General features: G+C 37.5%; 2 protein-coding genes and 1 long non-coding RNA gene across 3 annotated transcripts; 2 read left to right on the top strand and 1 right to left on the bottom strand.

The window, feature by feature from the left end:
* Nucleotides 1-52: 52 nt before the first annotated feature.
* Nucleotides 53-579, bottom strand: LOC137716176 (uncharacterized). The gene is made up of 2 exons (XR_011065652.1): nucleotides 434-579; nucleotides 53-283 (listed from the first exon to the last, which is right to left on the bottom strand). It is a non-coding gene; the product is annotated as an uncharacterized lncRNA (long non-coding RNA).
* A 3,918-nt stretch (nucleotides 580-4,497) lies between these two features.
* On the top strand, nucleotides 4,498-11,627 carry LOC137715061 (6-phosphofructo-2-kinase/fructose-2,6-bisphosphatase-like). Its single transcript, XM_068454283.1, has 23 exons — nucleotides 4,498-4,794; nucleotides 4,907-4,970; nucleotides 5,146-5,447; nucleotides 5,635-5,853; nucleotides 6,110-6,316; nucleotides 6,422-6,517; nucleotides 6,729-6,827; nucleotides 6,929-6,958; nucleotides 7,293-7,346; nucleotides 7,763-7,816; nucleotides 7,900-7,977; nucleotides 8,089-8,180; nucleotides 8,255-8,312; nucleotides 8,414-8,488; nucleotides 8,789-8,836; nucleotides 9,100-9,197; nucleotides 9,553-9,628; nucleotides 10,296-10,358; nucleotides 10,491-10,576; nucleotides 10,646-10,714; nucleotides 10,798-10,861; nucleotides 10,974-11,039; nucleotides 11,380-11,627. Exons 1-23 carry the CDS (start codon nucleotides 4,591-4,593, stop codon nucleotides 11,455-11,457), a joined length of 2,280 nt encoding a protein of 759 aa, XP_068310384.1. The 5' UTR covers nucleotides 4,498-4,590; the 3' UTR covers nucleotides 11,458-11,627.
* Nucleotides 11,628-18,387: 6,760 nt separating this feature from the next.
* Nucleotides 18,388-19,492, top strand: LOC137714194 (RING-H2 finger protein ATL63-like). The gene has a single exon (XM_068453468.1). The coding sequence runs from the start codon at nucleotides 18,479-18,481 to the stop codon at nucleotides 19,295-19,297; it is 819 nt and encodes a 272-aa protein (XP_068309569.1). The 5' UTR covers nucleotides 18,388-18,478; the 3' UTR covers nucleotides 19,298-19,492.
* Nucleotides 19,493-21,858: the final 2,366 nt, after the last annotated feature.

Below are 21,858 nucleotides of genomic sequence, written 5' to 3'. Positions count from 1 at the left end.
AAATATAAACAACTCAAACAAGTAAAACCACAATTTCATCAAACCAAAGCAATCATAAAAAGCAGTCAAATTTCATTTAAATATTAAGAAATGCAGCAAAGATAAACAGATCAGAACGCCAAAGGTTTCACATTAATTCTAAACAAACCGCTAAGTCTGACAAAATCCAAAAGGACACGAGAACCGCCATGCGAACAGCTACACGCAGCTGCTGCTCTCACTTGGATCTCTGCCTCATCTTTCGGCGCTTCCTCTTCAACCTCCTCATCCTCTTCTTCTTCCACTGCAATCACACGACACAAATTATATCAGCTTCATAATTCAAGGATCGGAAACTAAGGCATTGTTTGGAAAAGCTTCTCTCTTATCAGAAGCACTTATGGGAAAAGCTAAAAACTGAGGATGCAGAGATGTAACAGCTACGAGTTGTTACCTTGGCTCTCATGGCAGCGAAGCGAGACTGGAAAACCTTGCGCTATTTGTTGGACGTCCTCCGATGAGAACCGACGGACGAGAAATGGGAGATGTGCTGTGGGAGTGGGGTGGTTAGCGTTTATAAGCAAAACCCTAGCTGTGTTTTGGGACGTTGGATGTAATTGACGGACATGGGCTCGAGCTAGGTGACAATTATAGGCCATTATTGGGCCGCCATCTAAATCAGTAATTCTTTGTTATTGCTTGGGCTTTGGCCCGTAATTATTATTACCGATTACATCGGAGGAAATCCAAACGTTGCTAATGTATTGAATTCCTTCCTCCGTAATTTAGATGAATGTAGTTTAAATTAGAGATGGGCATGGTTCGATTCGGTGTGGTTCCACTTAAATTTATTACTAAAATCGTATGGTTTGGTTCATGCCAGTTTACGGTTTTAACCAAAATTATATATATGTTTTTTCTACTTTTAATACCAAACACATATTTCAACCACAAATTCAAGTAAATTTGAGTTTCCATTACTAGATTTACAAGATTTGTGACCAGAAGATAGAAAGTGTGCATATAAATTTAAATCAAAAGATAGAAAGGCTCATATCAAGACTGTGAAATCCCGTTTCCAGATTTTACTGTTATAATCTACGTATTTGTATTATTAAGATTTTATATTATTTTTTGAGAATTTATATTGATTTATTTGAAATTAAATTTCAATTAAACTAGTTACGAAGAGTGAAGTTTGGAAAATTATTATTAACTCGACCTTTCAAGGTCACAAGTAACGTTTTCAAATAGGTCTCGAAGCCGCGAGCGCATAGGCGAAAGCCGTTTGTGAGTCTGGATTATAACGGAATAGTTACAAACGTTTGAAGTTCTGAAACTTTAGGTTGTGAAAATTATTTAATTTCCACCAGAGGGTAAAAGGCCCAAATATATAATGGGGTTAAGGGAACCAGCTATTGGGGGGAAAATAAGAAAGGAAAAGAGGGATTTTTTTTTTCCCTTCCATTTCGTCAAACCGTGCACCCACAAACCCGACTTCAACCTGGCCAAATTCCGGCCAATCTCCACCATTTTTTCAGGCCATTCTCACCCTCCTCCACCTGCAACTTATTCCACAACCTCTCATCTACCATATTTGCTCAAATTCAAGGGTTTTTAAGGCTAATTTCGAGAAGAACCATATTGAAGAACTCAGAGGTTCTCGACGGCGATTCGCCGTTCCGGTGAGTATCACCATGCACCATCATCCTTAATCAACTTCCCTTGTATCCAAGAACAAGACCCAATCAATTATAGGGGCGTTGGAACATCAAGGAAGTCGAATTGAAGAACACCCACCTTAGGGTTCCGGCGGTTCGTGGCCAGTTTGGGTTGTTTTCTGGCCAAATTGGCCTTGATCGCAGGTATAAAGTTTACTCTACTTGTTGAGATCTTCATTCTTGTGAAATTTAAGAATTTTTGGAAAAAGTCGAATTTTCCGATATGTAACATTTGATTTATGAAATACTGTTGGTTGAGTATATTTTCGATAAGGTCCGTCACTTGAATATTCTAACAATTGACGATCTTACCATTGAATTGACACCAAATGTTAGTGTGCTATTGTAGATATTGTCTACAGACCTTCGGGAATTACTAGTGAAAATCTAATGGGCCTATATTGGTTTGTTAGCGACTTGAATATATGAAATATGATTATTATCTTAAATTCCTATATTAGTATTTGTGAATATGAATTGGTCTTATAATTATGATTTCTATTGAAATGTGAATTTTATATATTTAGCCATAAACCTATGCTAATTAACTATGATTTAGCTTGTGTATTGTTGATGTTTGTGATATATATGTGTTTGATTATCTTTTTAATAATGTGAGCAATAATTATGATGAATGTTATGACGATTATGGGAGCTAATTATTGTTTGATAATTATTTGGATATGCTTGCCAACTGGATACCTATTTGAACTTGGCACTATTACCTAGCATGAGATGGAGATGGAAGTCAGGAGACGAGTTAGGTACTTTATTGAATTTTAGTAGAAATAGTAATTAAGGGAATTCCTTGTGTTGTACTCCATCTGACTTGATGCTATTTGATATATGAAATCGATAGCATGTATGCGTATAATTATGTTTAATGTGTGATGATGAGATTGCACCACGTAGTTGTGGTATATGGATGGTTCTGCTTGGTATATCCGCGATGGGGGGGACCATATGTATTCAGGGGTGATCATACTTGGTATATCCGCGATGTATGATCACTGCCTACACGATGAGTTTATGCCTATGGTCCTGCTTGGTATATCCGTGATGGGGTACCATACGCATTATAGAGGTGATGAGGATTAGTTGTACATGGTGCATTTTTGGGCGAGCATATTGGTTTGGTTCTGTTGAGTGGTCCGGAACCCGAGGTGTTGAATTTCATGGAGTGGCCTAAAATCCCATTGTTTGGAGAAGAAGACTTGGCCTAGCTGTGTCAATCTAGCCTTAGTGTTATATATATATATATATATATATATATATATATATATATATATTTGCGTCAATGGTTTCGAGAGTCTTGTGAATTGAGTTAGAAAAGATGTTGGACGTCTGAGTGACTCCTTTGGGATTTTCTATGATTCGATTATGATTTCATAAGGTATGAATTTAGAAGATATGGGAATGATTGTTATTATTTTGATCAAATTAATTAATTACTGCGGCTAGAGAATGGTTTTGTGTTTTGTCGGCTCTTAAATATGATGTGTGTGTTATGAATTGCGATATCATGATGAGACATAATGATTTGTATGTTGGATGGAAGAGAAATCATGTTTTCATGGGGATTGGTTATGTAGCCTGAGTCCAAGAATTACATGTTGTCAGGTTATAATAAATGATTGAGGAATGCTATGCTTTTCTGCTTGAACTTAGTGGAATAAACATTTGATTTTGTGATAAGTGAACTATGAATGGCTTGATCCCTATTTAGGGTACGTAGGCAGTCTAACAAGGAGGTTAGATGCAGCCATAAGGTAAACAAAAAATTTCTTTGCAATTTGATTCTCGAATTGCGATTTGCCATATTCCTAAGACGGGGTAAGTGAGAAATACGAGCAATTGGGTGATGTCATGTGTCGATCCTGGACGTATGTCAGGATCGGGGCGTGACAAAGACCAAAGTGTAGATCTTAAACTAAAGCTAAAACTGAAATGTACATAGTGCATAATATACTAGAAAAAAATGGAGAAAAATAATGTAGGGAGAGAAAAGTGATAAAATAACAGAGAAGGGGGAGAGAAATGAAGAAAAATATTGGGCTTATGCACATGGTATTCTTGGAAATATATATTATTTATATAAAAATAATAATAAAACAATAATTTATATTAAAAGCGGTTCGGTTCGGTTCCTCTAGTTCTTAATATTTCCAAACCAGAATCGGTACCGTCTGAAATGGTTTGGTTATGTTTTTGTTCCAGTTTTGACTTTTTTGGTCTACGCGGTTTTTTACGGTTTTTTTTGTCACAGTTAGATTCGGTTTTCCGGTTTGGCGGTTTTTATGCCCACCCCTAATTTAAATTATTCTAATATTTGTAAAAACAATAACTATTTTTGAAAGTTAAACTTAAAAATGATTCTACATTTTTCGACATTCGAAAAAAGAAAACTTCTTACTTTGGTCTCTCAGATGAAAAAAATACCTTTAATTTAATAAACAATGACCAAAATGATTTGACAAAAAATGAGGGTATTATTGTCGTTTTATATTTATTTAATCAAGATTTTTCATGAAATGATCAAAATGATTGATGATGAACAAATTCAATGACTATTTTTATCAATTTCAAATTTTAGAGTTAGGAATTAAGAAGAGGAGTTAGGCTAATCTGACAGTGGGGCTCATCATCTAACTAGCAAAACACGTGTCAAGCACTAGAAGCGAGTATAACGTAAAAAGCTATGCAGCTAGCCATGTCAGTGGGCCCCATCGTCTAACTTGAAAGCTAATCCAATCCAAAGCCAGGCCGGTAACATATAAATTCAATCCAATCCAAAATTTTCCAATCCCACTCATTCTCCATCCACTCCCATTCTATCCAGTCCCCAAAACTCGCACCACCAACCACGCTCAACGCCATTTCTGAGCGGAGAATGGGGACTGGTGCGTCCAAGAGGACGGATGACGGCTCCCACGGTGGCGAGGAGCCGGAGGAGGAGGAGCATTTGGACCAGGGAGGAGGACAGCTCTACGTGTCGTTGAAGATGGAGAACAATTACAAGCTCAAGAAAGGCGAGCTTCTTCCTCACATCTTCGGCTCCGTCCCGCTCGTCGGCTCTTGGGATGCTTCCAAAGCTGTAATCTTTCTACAAAATTAATCCAATTAGTTCACTTTCCTTCGGTTGGTTAATCCCGTTTTTTGTTTTCTGATTGCTGATTGATTAAATTGGTTGTATGAATGATTCCTAGCTTTCAATGGAGCGGGAATCGACTTCCATGTGGGAATTGAGCTTTGTTGTTCCTCCGAATCATGGTAATTTATCATTCCGCTTTCAATTTTCGAATTTCATTACCACGAATTGTAATTATAAGCTTTGAATTACTGTACTAGTATTTGCTTAGTTCAATTCTGTTGCCACTGTGGAGTCAAAAGGTCTTGGTTTTCGATTTTTGATTGGATATGATTGTGTTTTTTGTGCCGGAACTAGAAACTTTGGACTTCAATTTTCTTTTGAAGCCAAGGAACAACAACGCACCTGCACCTTGGGTTGTGGAGGAGGGTCCGAACCGCCAACTCATTGGAGGGGCCTTGCAAGGGGATCAAAGGCTGGCCATATTTAGGCTTAACAGTGATGAGGTTCTTGAGTACCGGGTGTTCATTAAGGCGGATAGGGTCTCGCCGTTTGATCTTGCAGCCAGTTGGAGAGCTTATCAGGATAACCTTAGGTCTTCTGCTGTTCGCGGAATTCCTGATGTCAGTTTAGATACAGTGCCAGAGATAGGTGCTGAGGTACGTTTCAAGTCAGAAGATTTGCATCTCTTTATTGCTCATTCATTTTATTGACATTTTATCGGTTGTAATTGCGGTCCTGGTTGGCTCAAATCAAAGTGAGGTGGTTAGATTGTTTCTATACCTGTTTAAGAAGCTTTTGACCATTTTCGTTGGTTGGCTCAAAGTGGGGTTGTTATATATGCAGAATGGCTCTTCAGATAGTTTGGAGCTTGACCTTGAACATTACGTTGTTCCAGCTCCTTCAACTTCTGCCAATTCAGGTCATGTGTATGCAGCTAACATGACAGAGACTCCAAGGTCATTAAATCTTTCTGGAATTTTTACCAAAGCAGATGGCTCTACCGGTGCTTCATATACCTTCAAGGATAGTTGTGTTTTATCCGATCGACATGCAACTACAAAGGTTAATAAATATATAAACTACTCTCTCTATCTCTCTCTCTCTCTCTCTCTCTCTCTCTCTCTATATATATATATATATATTCTTACTTTCGCATTGTTTTGTTGCAACTTTGATCAGAATCACTTTGGTGCATCTGAATGTTAACTTCTACAGTAAGAAGCTCTAAGCATATTCTGGGACAATATTTGACTGTGGAGAATTTTAATCCATTGTACCGTATTACATATAGCATACCTTTAATTCAAAGTTTATGCAGGAGATGGAGGTTGATATCCCAGATTCATCCAAGCTCTATTCTCCCTCTGGGATGGTTGAATCAAAGTCAGTGGGAACGTTTTCACCTTTCCAAAAGCAAGATAATCACAAGGGTCTCTTTGTGGATAGGGGTGTTGGATCTCCTAGGCTAGTTAAATCTTCTAGTACTAGTACTTTCTCCGAGTCCAGATTTGATACAGAAAAAAAGGTCTGTAGGGACGAGCATCTGGCCTTGAGGATTATCAAAATTTAACTCATCTCTACATGCAGTGGGTGTTGTTCTGAAACTCTATCTTTCTATCCTTTTTATCAGAATTCGATGCCAGAAGCTGCTGGAGCGGTTGCGGCTGCAGCCGTAGCTGATCAAATGCTTGGACCAAAGGAAGATAAGCATTTGGCAATTGTCCTGGTATTGTCTTGCTTGAGTGGTTGGCCACACAGCTTAGAACTTTATAAATATAGTTTTAGTGTTGTTTATTAGTTTGTTTTTTCTTTAGTTGTAAAATTTAAACGTATTACTTAGTAGCCTGAAATGTGGAAGGTTTCATTTTGGTTGATTCATAATTTGTTCATGAGTATATTTTAGAGCAGACAGTTCTAACAAGTTTTACGTACTTCAGGTTGGTTTGCCTGCTCGTGGAAAAACTTTTACAGCAGCTAAGCTTACAAGGTATCTCCGCTGGTTGGGTCATGATACCAAGCACTTCAATATTGGAAAGGTTGCTAGCTATTTTTATAATTGACAACTGTTTGTTCTATTCAATGTTTGAAATATATGAAAGTGGACACCAACATGACTTTTTTGTATTTTTTGTTGCAGTACCGCCGTCTTAAGCATGGAGCTAATCAGGTAAAATTATAGGAAGTTGAAGTTTGGTTTGGTTGATTAATAGGCAGAGTTTTTAGAAGTCCTTAGTGGTTAACTGGTTATCTGTTGACTGATGAGTGATCCTACAAAATGCAATCCATTCGTCTCTCTGCCTAACTTTTTCATCACTAGAATCTTAGTTTAAACTTTTGCAAACATGTCACGTGGTATTCCTGTGTCAAAAGAAAATTGACATGGTTCTACAATAGTGAAGATGTGGGTATGGACTATGGATATAAATTTAAACACTGTTTAGATTATTTAATCTCATAGTTCTTGGTGCCCTACGAAATTTCACCATATTTTATTCATGCAGACTGCTGATTTTTTCCGACCTGACAACCCTGAAGGCATGGAGGCACGTAATGAGGTGAATGTCCTTGGATTTACATTCTTTTAGACTAGATAAATCATGATAGATTCTCCAGTTTAGAAAAGACCCATCTTGAACGGACGTTTCTCAAGTGAAATAGATGAGGTATTCCTGTTTAGAAAAGACTCATCTTGAACGGATGTTTCTCAAGTGAAAGAGATGAGGTCTTATAAGAAACACGAAAGAGAAAACGAACCTAATGAAGTGAAAACACTTTGAGGGTGAGCAGTTTTAGCTTATGTCAGTCAGGCATTAGTGTATGACAGTCTATAGGTGCTTATAACTCTGCAGAATATTTGTGCTTGAGAGTAGTACTATTTATAGTAAATTGGATTTCATGAGGCAAATGGCCAAGTTAACACAATATTGACCTTTTTCTTTGTACATAGTTTTAATATATCACGTGCTACTAGGTAGCAGCCCTGGCATTCGATGACATGGTTTCTTGGATGCAAGAAGGTGGCCAGGTAAGTCCTTCTACGTGAGTGATTTTGATCTCTAGTGGATTCTGATCAATCCTTTCTTTTTAACATATCCAACTGAATTATAGGTAGGAATCTTTGATGCCACAAACAGTTCAAGGAAACGGAGAAATATGCTCATGAAATTGGCTGAAGGAAAGTGCAAGGTACTATGAGTATTGAACGGAGTGACAGTTCCCAACAGACATTGTAAAAACTTGGTCTTAAGCCTTTATCGTACTTGTTTTGTCTATTCATGTTTATGTATTTCTTTGCAGATTATTTTTCTGGAAACATTATGCAACGATGAACGCATTATAGAAAGAAATATACGTCTTAAAATTCAGCAAAGTCCCGATTATGCAGAACAGTATGTTTAGACCTGGACCATTAGTTTCATATCTTGATTGATTATGCGGTACATTAACTGTTGTCCCTCTGTAGGACAGATTTTGAGGCTGGGTTACAGGACTTCAAAAGTCGACTGGCTTATTATGAAAAAGTACTCCCCTAAGACATATACTATTAATTGTTTGGTGAAGTTTGGTCTTTAACTGTTCTTGTTAATCATATTTAGATTTACTTTTATGCTGCCACTGCTAGGTTTATGAGCCAGTAGAGGAAGGGTCGTACATCAAAATGATTGATATGGTCAGTGGACATGGAGGCCAAATACAAGTAAGATCAAATCATTTTTGTATCATTCTCTTTGGAGAGTAGTGAACTGCAGTAACTATATCAGAAACATCACTCTCATGTGTTTTATTTGTTCCAGAGGTAGATATAACTAATGGATTTCAATCTTTCTACATCTTCTGAAATTATTAAGCGTGTTATTGTTGAACCTCATACATATATGTAAATTCAATTTATGCCACTAAGTTCTTCCCCCCTTTAACATCCTTGGCCTAGATTTTTATGCACGTGTTGCTTTGGCTTTTGATTCATATCCACTCAGAAGCTTTCTGTTTGGTTCAGGTGAACAACATCAGTGGCTATCTTCCTGGACGAATTGTTTTCTTCCTGGTATGTTATTCCTTGAAGAATATAGCTTAGTAAAAGGTTCCTCTTTTAAATTGTCTTGGTAAAAGGTTTCTCTTTTAAATTGCACTTGTGAATACCATACCAAAATCTTACAGTAGAATGTCCACATAAAGAACCGAGATTAGTTGATTATCCCCAAGCCCCAAACCCGCTCCCCACCCCCACTGCCTGTTTTGTGCTCCTTTGTCACTTTGTCTCTTCATACTTTGGTAAGGTATTCATATATTTCTGGTACACCATTGTAGGTGAATACACACCTCACGCCCCGCCCAATATTACTTACTAGGCATGGAGAGAGTATGGATAATGTTCGAGGCAGAATTGGAGGAGACAATCCTTTGAGGTTTGCCTTTGCTGTTGATTATCTTGATATAATAATACTGGTTTACTCATGTTAAAATATGCATTTTGTATAGTAACCGCTCAAACTTATCTGATCCTCAATTCTATTAATCTCGTTTTATAACTTGTAAGTATGCAGCTATTCATGTTTCTATTTGCTAGCATATGATGGCATTGCTCCCACCATGGTTTCTTTCAGTCTATTATACAATTTGGTTTTGCCTCATTATAAGACCTGTTCCTTAAGATTTTTTTCAACCTTCTTCATAAAGCTTTTTAAATTCCGCATAAATTTTGATTTTTGATGGTAGTGCTGGGTTGTGCCTTACCAAATGATATTCCACTTGTTTCAACAGTGATACAGGAGAAATTTATGCAAAGAAACTTGCTAACTTTGTTGAAAAGCGACTGAAATCAGAACGTGCTGCTTCTGTAAGCTTCAGCAATATCTAATATTCAGTTTTAATTTTGTAGCTTTCCATATGAAGTAAATGCTAGCTGTGGGTTGATCCTTATTTCTCATGTAGTCTGCATATATCTCTGTTGATCAGGAAAAAAGTCTTCATCTATCTCTTACTAAAATCATATGCTTTGACCATGGGTGGTGTGACGGATAAAGCTAAATGTAAACTTGAGGATATATATTATCAGCTGTTTAACGTTGGAAAACTATATAATATGCTTTTGAATGTACAGTTGCCAACTATTGTTTTAAGAATCTAGAAAGAAAATACTTCTGAATCGTACCAACGTAATTGAGGATTGAGTGTTGCATTTTTCATGGATAGGGTTTTCATTGTTGAATAGATGAACAAAAGTGGAAATGCAACCAGGATTTAAATGCAAAACAAATATGTTATGTGTCCTAATTATCTTACTAGTCGAACATATGTTAATGTCTGGGTTCTTTTCGTCATGGTATGTAGCGTTTGTAAGGGGTGCAGCCATGTCCCTGACATCATTCTTAATTTTTGTTATTTGAAGTTTAGCATTACAATTTTTTGTTCGCTTGTTTTCGAATTTTTCTTTCACTGTCCCTTGACTGAATGTTATAATACGTGTGTAGAATGAATAATATTACTTTTCTTCATGTGTTCAGATTTGGACTAGCACGCTGCAGCGAACAATTTTGACAGCAAGTCCCATTGTAGGATTTCCCAAGGTTAGTGTGCATCTTTTAGAATGTCATGAACTTCTTTAGCCTCTCAAGTTCTATACATTTAATATAACTGAGTCCCAGAAATTTAAACATTATTAAGCATGCTTGGTTTATGGTTCTTTACAATTTTGCTAGATACAATGGCGTGCACTGGATGAGATAAATGCTGGAGCCTGTGATGGAATGACGTATGAAGAGATACAGAAAAACATGCCGAACGAGTATGAGCATGTTGCAGTATTCTCTAAGTTAGAAGTCTTTGCTGTTTGCTAATATATGTTTGACTGCAGAGCACGTAATAAAGACAAACTGAGGTATCGGTATCCTCGTGGAGAATCTTATTTAGATGTTATCCAAAGGTTTGTAGTTTACAGTTGCAATATACGATGAGTTCTTGTAAGCCAACCTGTTCAGTAGAATTTAACTTCCACCGCAAATGCAGGCTAGAGCCAGTAATCATTGAACTCGAACGACAACGTGCACCTGTTGTGGTTATATCTCACCAGGTAGATGATACACGTCGCATTAATATATGCTTAATCATCGCCTTCTTCCCTTTCTTCTTTCGTTGTTGTGGTCGTAATAATTAAATGCTTGTTTATTGCTTTATTTTTGTAGGCTGTTTTGAGAGCGTTATATGCTTACTTTGCTGATAGGCCTCTGAAAGAGGTTCCACACATTGAGGTAATTGATGAAAATTACTAATTGATTCTGTTTCGTGCATTTCTTGCATTCAAGTGCCTGCTTCTCTGACATTCGTTTGGGGTTGAAAAGAAAAGGCCGAATACCCTTTACCCTTTTATGCTCAAGTTACGCTTCGATAAGTTTATTTCATGTCTAATCCCTTTCTAATCCTCTCGAAATAAAAATCAATCACCTCTACCTTCGACATACCTTGAATTTTATGAGTTATCTGATACATCATACGAGCCCCAGAAGTAGGTCTTCCTGGTTCATCACTTTAGCGGCTTGCTTGAACCGATCTCATGAAGCTCATTCTGACAGCCATTTTTTTCGATTTCAGATGCCACTTCACACCATCATAGAGATTCAAATGGGAGTTACAGGCGTACAGGAGAAAAGATACAAGCTCATGGATTGAACATTTGCTACCCGAAACTTTTCTTGGTAACTTAAAAGGTTCCGGAATGTTTCTGTTATCGTTAAATTATTTTTGCCAAGTCTCCATTCGTGAACACAACGAAGTATTAGCAGAAATGTCTCAACTGTATCTATCTACAATAATAAGTATCCCTGTGCAGTTTATGCGAAGTTTCACTTATCCTTAAATTATTTTTGCCAAGTCTCCAACCGAGGCTAGGCTAGAGGGCTTATGGGCCCCACGAAATCTGAAAGGGCCAAAGGACTAACCGGCTAGCCCAGTCCAGCCAGTCCCGGGCTAGGCTAAAATTTTGATTAATCCTGTCGGATATAACTAACAGTAATAGTACTTATTCCTATTGGATATAACCGACATAAATGGTTGCCAAAATTTGAAATTCAACGGCTAGTTATCGTTGGATTCAAATGTTTTTTTTTTTTTTTTTGGGCCAAATTTTTGTTTGTGAAATTTAAAAATTCACTTTTTTTTTTTTCCCTAAGCCATTCATAAACACCTAAGCCATTCCTACATCATTTAAAATTTTAAATTATGCCTTGGTTTATGAAATTTAAAAATTCTCTTTTTTTTTTTTTCAAGCAATACTTAAGCCATACTATCTTACGTCATTCTATTTCAGTTCTTCACATTATATTTTCTTACCTCTTCTAATAATCTTTCCTTCAATTTTTTCAATAACATTAAATAACATTAAACAATATTAAACAATATTAAATAATATTAAACAACATAAAAAAACACATTTAACAACATTAAAATTAAACAACATTTTGAAAAACATTTAACAACATAAAACTTAAACTCCTTCTCTATGCTATTTTTGGCCCAAAGATGCGCAACAAGATCTTGTTGTAGGTACTTGTTTATGGCACGGGAACGTATCATTCTATAACGCCTCATGTACTCATTTATAGAGATACTACCAGTTCTTGAATTGAAAGGCAAATTAGGCCCATCATATATTTTTGCACGAGCCCTTCTTGACCTATTTCTATCTTCTTGGTCGTCATCAGACTCTCCATCAATATACCTATCTCGGTCATCCCACAATAATATGATGCAAGACATCATGATGGAGTCCAAATTTTCTCGACTCCACCCTCTTGCCAGTTCGCTGATAATCTTCCATTGTGCTTGTAGAATACCAAAAGCTCCCTCAACATCTTTCCGGTATACCTCTTGGTGTAAGGTAAACAACTTTTTGGCGACATTCCTAGGGTTTGGAATTGCTTGGACAAGTGTTGCCCACTTTGGGTAGATGCCATTTGCCAAGTAATACCCCATATTGTACTGACGACCGTTGATGTAGTAGTCAAGTTGAGGTGCTTTACCTTTTGTCAGGGTATTGAAGAGAGGTGAACGCCTAAGAACTGTAATGTCATTTTGGGATCAAGGGACTCCAAAGAAAGCATGTCAGATCCATATGTCATACGAGGCAACCGCCTCTAACACAATAGTTGCCTTTCTCGACCTTTCGCAGAAGCCTCATTGCCATTTGGTGGGATAGTTCTTCCAATTCCAATGCATGCATTCTAATGACCCTATCATGCCCGGAAACCCACGGTTTTCAGCTTTGCGAAGGAGCCGATCTAGATCTTCTTGATTTGGCTCGCGAAGGTACTCGTCTTTGTAAACCTGAACAATTGTGACACAAAATTGTTGAAGAGTTTCAAGGCATGTAAACTCAGACATACCATGAGTTTCATCCATCGAATCAGCTAGGGAGCCATAGGCTATCATTCGGAGTGCAACAATAACCTTTTAATAAGGTGAGAAACCAAGGTGGCATGCTCTGTCCCACTTCTGTCGAAAGTATGGATTGACCTGCTGGACATCACGAAGTACACGCGTGAAGACATGACACCTCATCCGGAAGCGAAGTATAAAATCCTCTTTTGTGTACACCCAGTTGGGGTTGAAGTAGTTCATCAAATTGGCATGCGTCATCGCTCTGTTTCGTGGTTTGTAAGAGCGACTAGCAACATAGCCACCCCATTTAGGTTGTTGCGCAGTTGGCTGACACACCATGGCCACAACCATGGCTGTTGCTATGTTTTGTGCGTAGCGCCATGCTTCATCTTTTTCATTAGACTCTTCATCTTCTAGTCTCATCTGCGCCCATTTTTCTTCCAATTTGGAATTGGATGAGGACCCCTAGTTGGAATCCGAAGAGAATCCGAAGTTGGAATTTATTGCAAATTTGAATTGAAAGATATTGAATTGAAATAGATTGAATTCAAAGTTGTGTGAATTATAACCCAATATCCACCCTATTTATAGCCCAAAAAAATTCAAATCCAACGGCTAGCTGACGTCACTTAGCCATTGGATTTGAATTTAAGTTGTAGTTTTTAAATAATAAATTATGTTTGACCATATGGCCCTTTGGCCTTAGGTTGGAGATGGAGACAAATATGACCATGTACTGTTCATTAAAATATTAAGATCTTGGAGGGCCAGAGGGCTAAAACGAGCCATCTGGCCAACCCTCGATTAGAGATAGCCTTAGCTTTTTCTAATAGCTCTAGGCGGGAATGAAGTAGCTTACTTTGTAGTTGATGGGTAATCTCTGAGTCTTGGTTCTCGGGGTCTTGTTTCTAACCGCCTTGTGCAGGTTTAGAGAGTAAAGTTACTATTGTAGTCCGACGATTAAGCCTTATGTGTATTTTGGTTTGCCTAATTTGTTACCATCCTTTCATTAAAAATAAGTGCATAAATCTATGGTATCCAGAGTATAAAATATTGTGGGTTTATTAATCTTACTTATGGTATTTTTTACTAAAAATTAACGGTTAAGAAAATTTAAAATGATTAAAGTCTCATTTAAGTAGTCACTTAGTGCTACGGTCTAGTGGTATTTATTTTTACTTATAAGTAGGAGGTGTTATGTTTGATTATCACTAAAGGCGAATTTGAACCATATTATTGCTAGTCCATTGTGAGCTAAGCCCACCTTCTGCTTTAGAATAGATAATACCGTTTGTTAAGGAAATAACCAAAAAAAAAAAAGTCTCATTTAAGTAGTGCAAACATGTATAGTAGTCTTAGTAGAAGTGCTATTTGGTGCAGTTTCCCTTTATTTTCTTTTCTCTAGGCTCACTAGTCCAGTAGCAAAAAGTCCATTGGTTCTGCAATCGCCGTCTGTCTTTGATTCCTGGAAAGATCTTGACCTTTCAGGCAGCTTATTTGACTCCCAGAATTTTGCAAAGTGGGGGGTCCTGCTCTATGCGAACAATACGATGATGAAACAAGGCCAAGTGTGCGTGTAAATTATTTTTGCCAAATCTCCATTCGTTAACACAACGAAGTATTAGCAGAAGTGTCTCAACTGTATCCATCTACAATAATAAGTAATCCAAACTATTTAAGCGAAGTTTAGTTACCCAAAAAATCTTTGCAGTTTAAGCGAAGTTTCATTTTAGTTCGTATAGTTTGAATTGTTGTGGTTTAACAGTCGTAGTTTACTGATTGTTGCACTTGAAGAGCAATGATTTAATTCTAAATACGCTGAAAAGTGACAAAACAACAGGGGTTAAATGACAACAATTTACCGGAACCAAAGTGGAACATCATCTACAAGGACCAAAAACATACGTTAACCTTGTATTTTGGAGAATGATATCAAATAGCACTTCCACAAATCAAATTGCGGAAATAATACTTACACGGTATCGAATGTAGGGGACGGGGAACGTTTGATCGAGGAATTAGCCTTTTCTAATCATTATGAGCGGGAAGGAAGTAGCCTACTTTGTAGTTGATGGGTAATCTCATAATTTTGGTTCTTTTTAACCGCCTTATGCAGGTTTAAAGAGTAAGGTTACTATTCTATCCGATGATCAAGTCTTATGTGACATTATCATCCTTTCATTAAAAAAAAGTGCACAAATCTATAGTATTCGGAGTATAAGATTAGATATTGTGGGTTTATCAGTCTTGGTATTTGTGTTTTTCAATAAAAATTAACGTTGAAAAAATTTAAAGTATCTGCTCTTCTTAGCATCGTATTTTCTCATTTAAGTAGTGAAAACATGTAGTGTGGAAGTTCTATTCGGTGCAATTTCCCTATTGTCTCTAGGCTCACTAGTCCAGTAGCAAAAAGATCATTGGTTCTGCAATCGCCGTCTGTCTTGATTCCTGGAAAGATCTTGACCTTTCAGGCAGCTTATTTGACTCCCAGAATTTTGCAATGTGTTTGGGGGGGGGGGGGGGGGGGAGAGAGGGTGGGGTGGTCGGGGTCCTGCCCTATGCGAACAATATGATGATGAAACAAGGCCAAGCGTGCGTGTATGGGTCGAAGACTCCACAGAGCCTACACCTACATCTGAAGGGTAAAACCGTAAAATTCACCAGCCAACCCTAAAACATATGCAGCAAGAAAAGGAAGAAGAAGGTATTAAAGATCCACCAGTACTTGCTGGAAGCGAACAGAAGGTCTGGTTGGTGTCACATGGGAACCCTGAATTGTGAATTGACCCCTGAGAAAGATTCTTCCCACAATTGGGTCCCTGCTCTTCAGTCCTCCTCAGTCTTCTGCCATGAACAAAAACACCCCAAGAAAAAATTCCTCGGAAGAGATTATCCTTCCCAGTAAAATTCTTTCCGTTAGGTTTCCAAGAAATATGAAAGAAGAAGAAAAGGAGGGAATCTGTGTTGAGTTTGGATGTTGAATCTGTTAATGGCACATTTGCTGGGAACATGAAAGTTATGAACTTAATAACATACTTTGATGGGATATTGAGTTACAAGTCAAAAGTTATATTTATTAACCTTGAAATGGAGAAATTCATGGATTAGAAGGGAAAAGAAGGAATGCGTATGTAGTTAATTTGATTCCTAATTTTTTAAGTATTAGATTATGAAACTCAATGTAGAATTTGCACTTTTTTGTATTGCATATATGTTATACATATTATATGTAAATAAACATGTCATAATTTTCTTATTATCAAGTATTAATTATATTATGGATCGCTGTGTGTTGTCCACGTACTTCTTTATCTTGTATGTGTTAATAAACGCAAAAAAATTCATAAATAAAAATTTTTACAATAACTTGTGTTAATATGAACAAGTAAATAAACATGATATAAATTATAATAGTAATGTTATTTTACTAATATATATTTGTTAAATTGTCGATCCAATGTAACCATGTACGAAATTCAAGTAACAGTCAACTTGATCAAACAACATAATTAAGCATCTTATGTTGAGATAGCAAGACAACATTTCGATAGAGTAAAAACTCAATTTTTTTGTAAGTTAACGTATGTGATGTTAAAGCGTTCTAATGACAGTACTGCAATAGTAAAACTGCCTGCATATACTAACCATGAACAATGTCTGCATGCAGCATACATTAACAACTGTAAACACTTATTAATCATACGTACGTAAATTTCACATACATTAACCATTGAAAACAGCCGGCATGCACAGCACGAGAGTAAGGGCTGGTTTGATATTGCTGTGCTTTGAAAAAAAACTGTTTCTGCTGTGCTGTGAAAATAAGCTTATTTTTGTTGTTTCATGTTTTCAGCTTTTTTTTCACCCAAAACTGTGAAAATAAGCTGTTTTTAAATATTTACTAAATACTTTTTTAAGCTCAGATTTTTTTTTATACCTATTTTTTATAAAATCATCTCACTACCAAATTAGTAGACTCTTATAAAGCAGTCCTCTTTAGTGCAATTATTGTAGGAAGAATAAAACATGAAACCCCAAAATCAAATGAAACAAATGAAAGAAATGTGGTTGATTGATTCGATAAATCTCAAGGGTCTCGGGATTCCACCACCTCCATTAAAGAAATAGCACATGAAACCAATAACCCACCACCAATCCTCTCTCCCACCTCCGCTGCCGTCGCCTTCACGAGTCTACCGTGCATCGAGTCCAACTTCCCATTGAGAGATTTTTTGATGTCTTCATAACACAGGCACATACATCATATATCATTGTATAAATAGAGAGAAATTTTATTTTAAATGTTCTTCACTTGTACTAGGACATATAAAGTATGTGTCCGTATTTCAATCACACTAAAAAATCTTTCAGTCGGTTTCCTTTCCCATTTCCCTTGGCCTTGGATATAGGGAATAGGGATCTTCCTTTGACTTCAAACCACAATTTCATATTAGGCATTAATCTACTTGAAAACTCTGAGACTTTTGCCAACCATTACACGCAAATGTAGGAGTAGGGTAACCGAGTGTCCCCAAACCCACCATTTTAATCCCATTAAAACAAGGGAGACCCCTTTTTCTTCGTCTTCACGTCAACTCCTTCTCACTCGTCTTCACGGAAATATAGAAACAAAAGGACAACCAAAATCAAGTCATTTGGGTGTATTTTATAAGTTTTGTTTCATTATTAGCCTTGTTAAATTTATTCGCTTAAACTTGCTTATTTGGATGTAACTGATAGAGATTTCACAACGAGCTTAGATTGTGCTGACGACGATATCATTCACATGTGATCGTGAACGATTGTCAGTTGTTGATACATTGTGAGACTTACGTATATCAACTATAATATTACTAAGTTAAATATCAACACATAAAATTTGGCAAGTATATCATTACTCGTCAAAAATTTGCTAACCCAATAATGCACAAGACTTATATTAGCATCTTATCTAGGGGCATGGTTAATCGTGAGCTCAAATTTGAATAAAACGAAAAGTTGGGGTAGCAACTAATATTTTTACGCGCTAATAATCGTTTTATATTGATTCTTGTAACGCTCACTTACATGCATCAACAACCGACACTTATTCATAAATACACAGATAATTGTACTTGATATTACACATCTTTCACGATTAAAATCTAGCAGGTTAGCATTACTGATATTTTGTGGTTAATTAGTAGTACTTCCATTCATTTCTTCACTGACTCAATCATATGACCCACTATATCTACCTTTTCCGTTTTCCCTTCTCACCCATCAATCCCTTCAGATACTTGCACTTTCTCAGCATAATCTCCAATCCAAAATCATGTTCAGTCCCAATAACTCCACCACCAACCCCCTCAAACAACTCGTCGACACCATCTTCTCCTACGACGGCACTGTCATGCTCGCCGCCGTGGTCTCTCTTCTTCTCGTCATTCTCTTCGTCCTCATCCTCCACATCTACGCCAAGTGGTTCTTAGCTCAAGCCCACCGCCGCCGCCGGGGCAGCTCCGTCACCGTATCTCATGTCCTCGGCCCGAACCGCTTCCAGAACTTCCACACCTTCTCCTTGGACGCAAACTCGGTCACCATTAGCAATCTTTCGAGCTCTGCTTCATCCAAAGGCCTAGACTCGAAAACCATCTCCGCCATTCCTCTATTCGTGTACAAAACAGAGGAGCTGGAGGAAATGGTGGAGAAGGAAAATTACAAAAATGGGGTTTTGGAGATGGAGTGTGTAATTTGTCTAAGCCTGTTTGAGGACAACGACATGGGGAGGAGTTTGCCGAAATGTGGTCACTGTTTCCATGTCGAGTGTATCGATATGTGGCTGGGATCTCACGCGAACTGCCCAATTTGCAGAGCTCCGATAGTGGTTGATACGATGGCGGAACGGGTTGCCGGTGAAGAGGAATCGGTTGTGATTGATGTTTTGGATTCTGGGTATGTTTCAAATTGTGATATTGTTCATGTTGGAGCGATGGGTACTGAAACCGAATCGACACCTTCATCGTCATCGTCTTCCTCGTCATCATCGCCATTAATGGTGGGGTATTCATTGAAGAGAATGCTGAGCAGAAATAGGCCGGAAAGTGGCAAGGTTTTCCCAACTACAAATGGGAGTGATCAAACAGATGCCTGAGAAACTGTCTAGTGTTTTAACTTTATCACATGACAGCGCGTGATTGGCTTCAGATAATGTTACAATGTCATTCCCGTCGCGTGAAAGTTCTCATCGAGAATCAGAGATTAGAGAGAACTGGGGTTCTGGGGTTTGGTTGTAAACCAAATTTGTATAGATTTCTTGCAAGTAATACATCGAATCTTTTGTGTTGTATTTTTGGTGCGTATCAGAAATGCCTTTTGTTGACGTGAGTTATTGAGTGAGTTGTTCATACCTCTCTGGTTGTTATTGTTTTTCTGATGCGACTTTTGCTAAAAAATTTGGGTCGGTTTTGATATGAAAAGGCATGGATCAAAGATTTTGGATGTGACATGTACAAATAGTGTGTAGTTGAGTGGGGTAACAAAACAAGGGTGCCAATTTGCAGTTTTCGGGCACAATTCTGCAGTGAAAAGGAGACCATTGGAAAACTTTAAGCTTAGATTAGTCTCATGTTCGTAATCCATACCGTATTTGTAAGGAGTCATCAATTAGCACACAAAAAAATAAAAAGAGTAACGTGGTAAAACTTCGTACTAGTTTGATGCCGTTAGCAGTTAAACTAGGGGAAAAGCTTCAGAACAGACGTCCAAACTACGTGTTATTTCTGCTTGTCCGGACATCTTTGGTGTTTGGGTGCACAAATACGCAATAGAACTCACATCGGCTTCTACACAATCACTGGTATTACAGCCTACACTATACTCAAAGATTTGGAGTATTTTGATGATTTGCTAAAGCAGTAGGATGTTGAAATGTATTGGTAGGAGTGTGTTCCCCCTAGAGGTAAGCACCAGCGAGCAGCGGTAAACTTAGTAGAAGATGTCAGCTTAAGTAATGTAAATAGTGGTGAGATTCCAATTTCCCAAAACCCAAATACTTCTCTGTGATGTTCCGCCACAGAGGGTGAGTCAAGGCTTCAGATCAAGCCGAAGGACATTGTCGACGAACAACATGTGAATATTCTAGCTGACCTTAAGCTTGTTCATGGTACGAAAGAGGCTATGTTAGCCCAAAGGCAGTTATTGGTAAGTTAATGAGTTTATATTAAATCACAATTACGTTAAGAAAATAAGTTAGAATTAGAATAGGTTCAGAGTTCGATTCTCTTCATCGTAATAAAAAAAAAAAAAATCTAAACATTGGAATCAAGAGATGATGTTAACTTTTTGACAAAAAAGAGATGATGTTAAACTAGAGTCATGGAGTTGTGAGCTTGAACAAAGTTATAAACTTAATTTGACTTTATTCAAACTCATAGTGTTTCAACAAAGATTTTTGGATGATTCGGAGTATTGAATATCCAAATGTTTTAACTGGTTTTAATTTTTTTTTTTTTTTTTAAGTTAAAACAACCGTAGTATTGGATACTTAATAACACACAAAAAAAGTACTGTGTTTCAAACATCTAATCCAAATGAAACAAAATTTGGATTGAAGCCCTAAGATATGGAACTAGTTTGTAGGCATCACCGATAATAGATGGGCAATGTAGAGGGACTCGTGTCTTTGACTGGAGACTGGAGAGGCCCTGTGCATGACGAAGACAAGAGAGGTGCTGTCAAGTCGTTTGTGTTGAATAAGAAGAGTATCCAAGATAACTCTAATGATCCCAAGAAGAAGAAAATAGAGCACTCTTAAAGAAAGCTCACAAAACAAACTAATTAGCAAAGCTTTTCTTATTTAGCTCTAGGCTTTGTTTTTCCTTGGATGATATACAATGCTTGAGGACTTGGGTATTTATAGCAAACCAAATGAATAAACTAAGATTATTTATTACCACACAAAACACATTAATTGCACCTAATTTATTTTTATTCAACCATACCTAACATTGCCTAACTTTCCATGCCTAACTTTGACATTGATTTTCAACACTCCCCCTCAATGTCAGCTCTCATTCTTTGCACTGTGCTGAGCAGACAGCGAAAATTTTCGAGCTTGCCTGTACTTAAACTTTTTGTGAACAAGTCCGCAACTTGATCATTCGTCTTGACTTGTCTCATCTCAATCTCTTCTTGTAGAACCTTTTCTCTGATAAAGTGGTAGTGCACTTCCACATGTTTAGTTCTTGCATGAAAGACTGGATTTTCCGCCAAGCGAATGGCCGATTGGCTATCACAGTACAATGGTACTGGATAATCTATTGGTTGATGTAGATCACTCATCAACTGTACCAGCCATGCATTCTCTTGAGCTGCCATTGCCGCTGCTCTATACTCTGCTTCTGTGGTTGACAATGATACCGTCGGCTGTCTCTTGCTACACCAAGAGATGGTTCCAGAACCAAGCTTAAACACATACCCAGTTGTTGATCTCCTGGTGTCATGATCTCCTGCATAGTCAGCATCACAGTAACCAACTAACTTGCAGTCTTCACCTTTCTTGTACAAAAGACCATAGTCAATTGTACTCTTCACATATCTCAGTATTCGTCGAACTGCTTCCAAGTGAGGCTTCTTTGGATTTTGCATGTACAGACTCATCACACCAACTGCATAAGAAATGTCAGGTCGAGTCAAGGTTAAGTAGATCAGACT

Source organism: Pyrus communis, chromosome 14 (assembly GCF_963583255.1).
Source record: "Pyrus communis chromosome 14, drPyrComm1.1, whole genome shotgun sequence".
NCBI classification, from domain to species: Eukaryota; Viridiplantae; Streptophyta; class Magnoliopsida; order Rosales; family Rosaceae; genus Pyrus; species Pyrus communis.
This window is presented reverse-complemented; position numbering and strand designations above follow the sequence as displayed.